Source organism: Littorina saxatilis, linkage group LG5, assembly GCF_037325665.1.
Source record: "Littorina saxatilis isolate snail1 linkage group LG5, US_GU_Lsax_2.0, whole genome shotgun sequence".
NCBI classification, from domain to species: domain Eukaryota; kingdom Metazoa; phylum Mollusca; class Gastropoda; order Littorinimorpha; family Littorinidae; genus Littorina; species Littorina saxatilis.
This window is the reverse complement of record NC_090249.1, coordinates 30,887,541-30,895,904: the sequence shown is the minus strand read 5'-3', so window position 1 is coordinate 30,895,904 and position 8,364 is coordinate 30,887,541. Positions and strand designations below refer to the sequence as shown.

Below are 8,364 nucleotides of genomic sequence, written 5' to 3'. Positions count from 1 at the left end.
AAAAAAGACAGGCAGACGTTTAAAGTGCAATTTCAAAACGTTAAATTGGCTCGTTAGGGAAAATGGGAATCAATCTTACAAAATATTGGAAAAAAGACAGGCAGACGTTAAAAATGCAACTCACTTTGGTGCCGCTCCCATCCTCGTACATCTGACCATGACACGCCACCAACCACACACAACACAACAACGACACACCAATGTCTTAGCATGTTGGTTCATGAAACGATGTCCGGTGATGGTAGTTGGTCAATTACACACATTGAACACTTGGTTTTTTTCAGGTGTTGTCAAAGGGGGTTCACACAGGAATTTTAAACAAAATCAGGAAAATACTCGCCATACTGTTTCGATTGTGAAGTTTAAAGGGAACTGTTGGCACACATCCATGCAGACAGAATCTGATCATTCATGTCATGTGACAAGCACATCCCGCTGAGCATGAATCTTAACGCAGCATTATCCGTTTAAAGATGAATGTTATCACGTGACTGTCTTTTCTTGGTCCGGGTCTCAATTTTCCTGGTCTCCGTGCAACAGGAGCTTGAATCACATATTTTTTTCTCCATAAGTGAATGTATTTCTTTGCTTTTTACATTTAGTCAAGTTATGACTAAATGTTTTAACATTGACTGGGAATCGAGATGAGGGTGTGGAGTATGTGTGTGTGTGTGTGTGTGTGTGTGTGTGTGTGTGTGTGTGTGTGTGTGTGTGTGTGTGTGTGTGTGTGTGTGTGTTGTGTGTGTGTGTGTGTGTGTGGAGCGATTCATAGAAAACTACTAAACCGATCTTCATGAACTTTACATGAGAGTTCTTATCCCCCTAACATTGTTTTCGGTTTTTGGATAAATGCCTTTGATGACGCCATATCCGGCTTTTTATGAAAGTTGAGGCAGCACTGTCACGCTCTCATTTTCAAACCAATTTAGTTGACATTTTGGTCAAGTAATGTTCGACAAAGGCCGGACTTTGGTATTGAATATCAGCTTGGAGGCTTAAAAATTATTTGATTAGTTTGCTCATTAAAGTTGTCATTAACATCAAATTTTCGCAAACATATTTGAAATTCATTGCATCGTATTCTCTATCAAATTCTAAATCTAAAAATATATACATATGTCATCCTTACTGTTAAAATGTGATCACAATTAACGAAAATAGGTTAATTTGCACTACGATTGAAATTTAAGAAATCGATCCAAAATTGATTTAATTTTATTCTTTATCATTTCCTGATTCCAAAAACTTATAGATATAATATGTTGTATTCAAAACAAGCTCAGAAAGTTAAAAAGAATACAGAAAAACGCGCTTTCCTGCTTACCGCAATACGCTATTGCGCTATTATGGATTGTCAATTTCACTTCGTGTTGCACGGAAAAAGTGCCGCGGAGATTGACGAAGCGGTTATGTCTTGGAGAAAAAATGCAGTGCGTTCATTTTCATTCTGTGAGTTAGACATATTGACTAAATGTTGTAATTTCGCCTTAAGCGACTTGTTTATTTGTTCCTTTTCCAAAAGATAGATCAATAGATACGCAGGTTGTTCTGCAAGTCCTTAGAATCTCAGATTATTGCAGAGCTCAGCGTTAATTTGATCAAGCAATTTTCTCAAATGGTCCTTCCAGAGCTGCGACATATTTTGACGATCTGTATAAATACCTACCAAACACGGCGGCGCGAGTGTTTTTGCCGATACCCTCAATGACCCTGGCTAACTCTCGGACAGCAGCATCCGAACTCTGGTAACGGGTTACTCGGAGCTTTTCCTTTACATGTAAAGGCAGGAAAACGTCGTAAGGGTCTAATTCCGGATAATATAGTAAAGGGACACCAGGCAGGCACCCTAAGCTGTTAGACATTCGATTGACTTGGAAGCTTTGGAAAACGGGACGTTGCCATGTGTAGCATCAACCCTCGAGTGCCCGTGTTTACAATTGGTGCCATGATGTAAACACCACGGGCAGGCAATGATGCACGTACCACTCTAAGGTGACCCCACGCTACTCCCCTAGTAGAATTGGGGCGATATGTCCTTAAATAACTTTAAAAAAAAGATGGGACCACCTTCTTCTTGCCAGTGTTCCAAGATCATCAATAAATGATGGGAGTGGAGCCGTTTATTAACATCCAAACGGCTGATTGGTGTATTGCCCGGGGGTCAGGTTGATAGACCCAAGTCCCCATTGCCTGTGACAACCTTCCTATAAGCCTTACACTCTTTTTTTTAGTAACACTCGAAGTGCATTTTAATGCACCATTTGATACAAACCCCCTTTTGAACTAGAAAGAGCACGGGCACCCACTGTCTGCAACGCTTGTACACCCTTAGATGTTAATGCCAGATCACATTTCAGGGTGCCGTTTCAATTCTCTCTGTTTCCTTTACCTCCGTGTCTGTGATTTGTTCATCATCTCGTGTCAACTTTCCAACGACAGCAATACAACGTTCATTGCAGTAACAGCATTCATCTGAGTGTGTGTGTGTGTGTGTGTGTGTGTGTGTGTGTGTGTGGTGTGCGTGTGTGTATGTGTGTGTGTGGTGTGGTGTGGTGTGGTGTATGTGTGTGTGTGTGTGTTTTGTGTTGTGTAGTGTTGCGTGTGTGTGTGTGGTCAGGTGTGTTGTGTTTTGTTGTGGTGCGGTGCGGTGTGGTATGGTCTGTTGTGTTGTGTTGTGTTGTGTCAGTTGTGTTGTTGCGTTGCGTTGCGTTGCGTTGCGTTGCGTTGTGTTGTGTTGTGTTGTGATTTGTTGCTTATCCTTGCGTTGGGGTTGTTGTGGTGTGTTGGGTTCTGATATGTTGTGTTTAAATAAACCAATGATCATGCTCAAACACAATAAAATATTAAACAAAATACAACATTAACACTAACAAAAGTACGAAATCTTCAAGTTTAATTGTTCAGCCACTGCTTAATTTACGTAGCCAACTGAAGAATCAAGAAAAATGTGAGTTCATGAATGAATCCAACACCATATCTCCAGTCTTTACTGCCAGTGTTGTTCTCTTGAGTCACATCACAAATTATCTAAGGCATTTACGGCTTTAAACACTTGATGCTTGGAAATACCCGAAAATAGTCCTTGGGGAAAAAATCAAATTTATTATGGATTAGGAGGTATGTAACCTTTCTATATTCCTACGTTTTGTTTTTGTCTGATTTTTTTCTAAAATTAGATGCCATAAGTTTGCCTAGCATGACTGCCATTCAGAACACAAACCAAATGTACTTATTTCAGACGGCAGCAGATACTGACGAGAGAGTCGCCGTCAGTGCAAACTATAATAGCGTCTATATTCAGGGTCTCTCGGGGACTAGGCGTTGTAGTAATCGTGGTTACTGGTGCAGGCTCCGTCCTGTCTGTCGGTGGTGTGCAGGTGATGGGATTTCGTAGCCATCATTCACGTCGTCTACTGGTGTGATGTAGTTATTATCGTCTGGTGTGCTGTTGCGATGTCCGTCTGTAGTGTACTGTAGCGATGTTCATCTCGGTGGTCGTCTAGTGTGCCGTAGTGCTGGTTGTCTACTGAACTGTAGCGATGTTCATCTCGAGGGTTGTCTAGTGTGCTGTATCGATGGTCTTCTGCTGTGCTGTACAGATGAACTGAAGCCCTGTCACCTCCACTTTGGATCCTGGCTTGATCAGCTGATTCAGGGTTTGCTGAAAGAGGCAAGCAAAGTTTGGTTGTATGTCATGTGCAACGTGCTCATTTAGCATAAGCGTAAGCTTGTCTTTGTCCTGTTTAGATAGCCGATTGCCTATGATAATTTCTAACGATATGCCTAGCTGTTAAAGGGACGTTATCTGCCTATGGAAGTGCTATTTTGTTCCAAACACCAGCGCAATATTGCAAACCAAGTCAAATGATAAGGTTCTAATGTTGGAAATCAGTCGGTTTTCAAGGTTGTGAATTATATGCCTTGTTTTCCCTTTTTTAAGTTGGACAAAGAAGATACTTCATGGTTGTTTTAAGAGAGTTCTGTAGTGGATAAGCGTTAAGTCTGAACAGTCATTTTTAACTCCAATTTTGAAGCATGTCTCCCAAAAATATCATTAACTAATGAGCTGACACTGTTTCAAGTCTTATGTGATAGTCAATTTGATACAATGTATGATATTAGTTGTTTGCAATTTGAACACCCCGTTTGTGTTTGTCATTATGATTCCGAAGAGAATAACGTTTTTAATGAAGTATCCTACTTTGGAGCGATCAATCTATAAAGGAACATGGGCTTACCTTGCCCCTGGCCGCTGTAAGGAACGTCTTGGCTGTTGGTGAAAACAGCGGATGCTCCTGTGAGGTCGTGACCTGAAAGTACCACTCATTATGGTGTACACAGCATGAGAAGTTCGAAAGCGTGGAGAGAGAGAGAGAGAGAAAGAGAGATAGAGAGAGATAGGGGAGGGAGGGGGGGGGGGGGCGGGGGAGCAGAGCGAGAGTCCCATGACGAAAGTTGACACTTTGTTGTCAGGGTATTCAGCACAGACTGCAGAGCTACTGGAAGACATATTTTCCATCTTTGCTAATTCCAGGAAAGACACAATAGGCAACAAAATTGGGAGTCGAAATTTGCATTTGTTTGTCGGTAGCCAGAGGCAGAGAGAGAGAGAGAGAGAGAGAGAGAGAGAGAGAGAGAGAGAGAGAGAGAGAGAGAGAGAGAGAGAGAGAGAGAGAGAGGGATAGACGGACAGACAGACGGAGGGAGAGAAAGAGAGGGACAGAAAGAGAAAGAGAGAGAGAGAGAGAGAGAGAGGCGGACAAAAAGACAGAGAGAGAGAGAGAGAGAGAGAGAGAGAGAGAGAGAGAGAGAACAATGAAGTTTGATTTGTTCATTTGAACTTAATGTACTGGCTGACTCATCCAACTAAAAAGCAAACGGATGGATGCGACTTCACAAATAAAGCTATCAGGAGATGAATCGGATCAACTGATCTCTCCATGATACAACGCAAGATTATGTGTGCTTTTGAAAACATTTGGTGTGACTGGATTGTGTGCTCTTTCAACTTTTCATGTGAACAACCGGGGGTCAGGTTACCCGGAAATGTCTTTTTTCACTGGTAAATATTCAAATATACCGGAAATAAAATTGGTAACCGGTCATCCATATATAAATATATATTTTGTGATGTGTCTTCCTGAGAAATGTCCTGTAATCACAGTGTGCAAGGCCCAGTTTTTATACTTGTTTTCTTTGTCAAGAGCTAGCTGACTAATGTTTTGAAAAAGGGCTAGTGCGATCACTGATAACATGTCTGTTGCTTCTAATAATTGTGTCTGCATTGCACCACATGCAAAATGTCTCAGTTGAGATAATAAAGTTGTCATGTCTTGCGTCTTAGGTCTCATACTCACGGTGTCTTTTGTGTCCTGAATAGATGCAAGGTCCAGTGATCTGTCTTGCCCTGTTTCTGAGCTCGTCTTCTCAAGAAGAACACGATGAGGATGAGACAAATGATGATGACGACAGCGAGGATAACGGCGACTACAGCGGCAATTACCGCAGACGAGACACCAGAGTCGCTGTCCTTCGCAGAATATGCCTCCGTGGGATTGTTGGTTTGGAAATTATCGGGTGCTGTTGAACAGAAATGTTCAGTCTTTATTATTCCGTGTTTTGTTTTGTTTTTCAATGTGGGGAAACATTTTTGATATGAGAAAGCTATTAAGATGCACATGATAAAAACGCTCACATTCTGTACAATACATCCATACCTGTCTGTGCTTTACGTAACGAATTAGTTTCTTTTCGACATGGGGTTGGCGCAGTCCATGCCATTTACCTTGAATTGCTTTCTTCTTCTTCATCTTCGATATCGAAAGCTGAATAGATTTGCGAGAAACAATTAATGCAGTTCTTAAAATCAACGCTAACATTTATTGAGAGCCATGTGTACAGAAAAGGCAAATCACAGCCTTCATGGAATTCACAAGAGGACCTTAATCAGACCTCTTTTTCAAGTTTTCCCCGTAATTATTACCTGGTAAAGCGGTACAGCTGCATCACATCAGATCGTCGTACTCAGTTGTAATGTAAGGCTTCAAAGTCAAATCCCTTCCTGTGACAACGATCACGTAAACCGTCACAGATTATGTCTGTCCAGGCTTTGACACGGGGTGGGAGTATCCTGACGCTTGGACACACACAAGTTCAACAGCCTGCATGCCTGCCTACGATGTAGATTTGGAAGTTTTTGTTGTTGATTAATTGATCTCGCAGATTGACGCAGTAAATCAAGATGGCATATCAAATAAGGGATCGACAGAAGAATAAAAACAAGAACAAAAATCAAACACCATGTCTTAAAATTACTTGAAACGGCATCTACCTGTGCTATGTTCGCTGGGTTGGGTATCGATGTCCACGTGCGTGTTGTCGGTCGATAGCTCAGTTGCTGGAACGGATGTCGTTGTTGGTGTTGGGGAAGGGGGAGAAATGTCTGGCTGGCTGAACTCAAAGACAATGTTATCGACGTCAACCGTGCCTCCACAGGACTCGCTCGTTATCTTCCTTCCTTCAAACACTATCTGTGCAACAGGAAATAGGAACAGATTATGTGTTTTCCGCTGGAACTGATTTGATCGGAGCTTTCTCTTACCAAATGCTGAGACTAGATATCTTGACACTGCTTGCAACAATACCCAAAACAACAAACAAACAAACAAACAAACACATTAGAATCAGATATGCAATGTCTCATACTACGATATCTTTGCAGATACATGGAGAATACTGTTGGCTTCTCAGTTTACACGATTTAAATAACAAATTTATTAAGTGTGTCGTTCATTAACAAAAAACAAAAAACATGTGAAGAAGCAACGAGTGTAAACTGTGCAGGAAGCCTTGTACTATTCTGTTTATCCTATTAATACTTCCGTACCATCTACCTCAAACTTAAATTCGTCTCCGTCATTTTAAATCAATCGCGATATCGTTTGACCTCTTGTTCTTGTTTTACACGATGCACACACACACACACACACACACACACACACATATATATATATATATAGGCAAATATTCAAAAACAATCTCCTCAAAAGTTTTTGTGATGAATATGGAATATGTTTATTGATGATGATCCAAATTTTCGCCCCCGCGGGGGGCTTCTTCAGGGTGATAGAATGATGAAGGATGATTCGGATTGTGCCACCAAGAGAATGGTGTGACGTAATACAACATTATAATTGTGGTCTTTCTCGCGTGTGTATAATATAAACGTGACATGATTTGTTTCCTCTTGCATGTGACCTACAGATACATGTGTTAAGTCGTTCTGCTTAATTTGTTTTCAATAAAAGGGAAACAGATCGAAAGTTTGCTCTGAAATTGATGTCTGTTTCAGACCTTTCTTGGAAGAAGATCTGATATAGAATGTAATTCTGCTTTAGACGCATTTACTTCCTTGTATTACAATTATTAAGTAACGTAAAAAATCTATCAAAGCTACATAAGCTTTCTCGATACAGATTCCGGGACGTACCCCCCCTCCCCTTCCGCCCCGCTCCCCCGAAAAGATTGATGAAAATCAATTTTTTTTAACAACATTTGAAGTAACGGTTGTAAAAAGATATGAGCTTTTTTATGTAACTTTCTTCGTTTTCATTGTGACAGACCTACATGAAAATAGTTTTAAACACGAACACCTTGCACACGGAGAAAGGAAACACACTTGAATCGGTCCCGCATAGCCAAATAGGTCGAAGCAGAAGTTGAAGGGACATTAAAACGCAGAACCAGTCAACCATGTCGCAACAAATAATAACGAAGAAAACACAAATGATAACTACCTGAAAACTCGGGTCTGTACAAGGCCTTTGTAGACCTGGCGACGTCTCAGAGGTCAAGCCTATACCAAGCCAGTATCCAACAAATCCTCCAAGCCCTTCTCCTGTCAACTCTACAGTGCTCCACAGCAAGGTCCAGTTGGTCTCCGTCACCAGAAAGACTGCTAGCTGACAGGCACGCTTATCGTTCTTGATGAAGCGGTTAAACCTCAGCCGGCACGTCTGGTTGACGGAGCCGTGCAGCATTGGACTGAACAAAAGACCCGTGTCGTTGACTTGTGCGCTGTCCATGTCCAGCGCCATGTAGTGATCACCTGTTTTACATATTGGTAGAAGCGGAAGATAGTGCATGGATTCATCATTATGTTAAGTTTCATTCAGACTCAAACAGCGGTGGCACCAAGCCCTTGAAAGTGTTTATACGTGTAAACGTATTTTGGGAGGATGTACGAGGATGGTGTTAAGATTAATAACCTTCACCAAAAAAAATAAAGAAATGGTCGGCAGTTGTCGAATGTTCATGGCAGTCCTTGACGTCGCCTTTCTCCCAAGTTGATGAATTCGTAAGCGT

The 8,364-nt window shown here is 41.4% G+C and overlaps 2 protein-coding genes across 2 annotated transcripts in view; both read right to left on the bottom strand.

Annotated features, from left to right (window-relative positions):
* The window catches only part of LOC138966847 (uncharacterized), a 12,112-nt gene extending 11,688 nt beyond the window's left edge, over positions 1 to 424 (bottom strand). The window contains exon 1 of the mRNA XM_070339202.1: positions 125 to 424. The gene's annotated coding sequence lies outside the window, so the exon portion shown is untranslated. The remainder of the gene's footprint in view (positions 1 to 124) is intronic.
* A 2,454-nt stretch (positions 425 to 2,878) lies between these two features.
* LOC138966850 (uncharacterized) lies at positions 2,879 to 8,104 on the bottom strand. Its single transcript, XM_070339210.1, has 5 exons — positions 7,797 to 8,104; positions 6,332 to 6,530; positions 5,358 to 5,580; positions 4,239 to 4,310; positions 2,879 to 3,661 (listed from the first exon to the last, which is right to left on the bottom strand). Exons 1-5 carry the CDS (start codon positions 8,094 to 8,096, stop codon positions 3,652 to 3,654), a joined length of 804 nt encoding a protein of 267 aa, XP_070195311.1. The 5' UTR covers positions 8,097 to 8,104; the 3' UTR covers positions 2,879 to 3,651.
* Between the last annotated feature and the right edge of the window lie 260 nt (positions 8,105 to 8,364).

Bases quoted from the DNA above. Each gene is read 5' to 3' on its own strand.
- LOC138966850 (XM_070339210.1), bottom strand. From the start codon at position 8,096: ATGGCGCTGGACATGGACAGCGCACAAGTCAACGACACGGGTCTTTTG. The intron at 6,531-7,796 runs GTAGTTATCATT...CCTGTTGCACAG, and splicing joins GTACAGACCCGAGTTTTCAG to ATAGTGTTTGAAGGAAGGAA. The intron at 4,311-5,357 runs GTGAGTATGAGA...TGGTACTTTCAG, and splicing joins TTCAGGACACAAAAGACACC to GTCACGACCTCACAGGAGCA.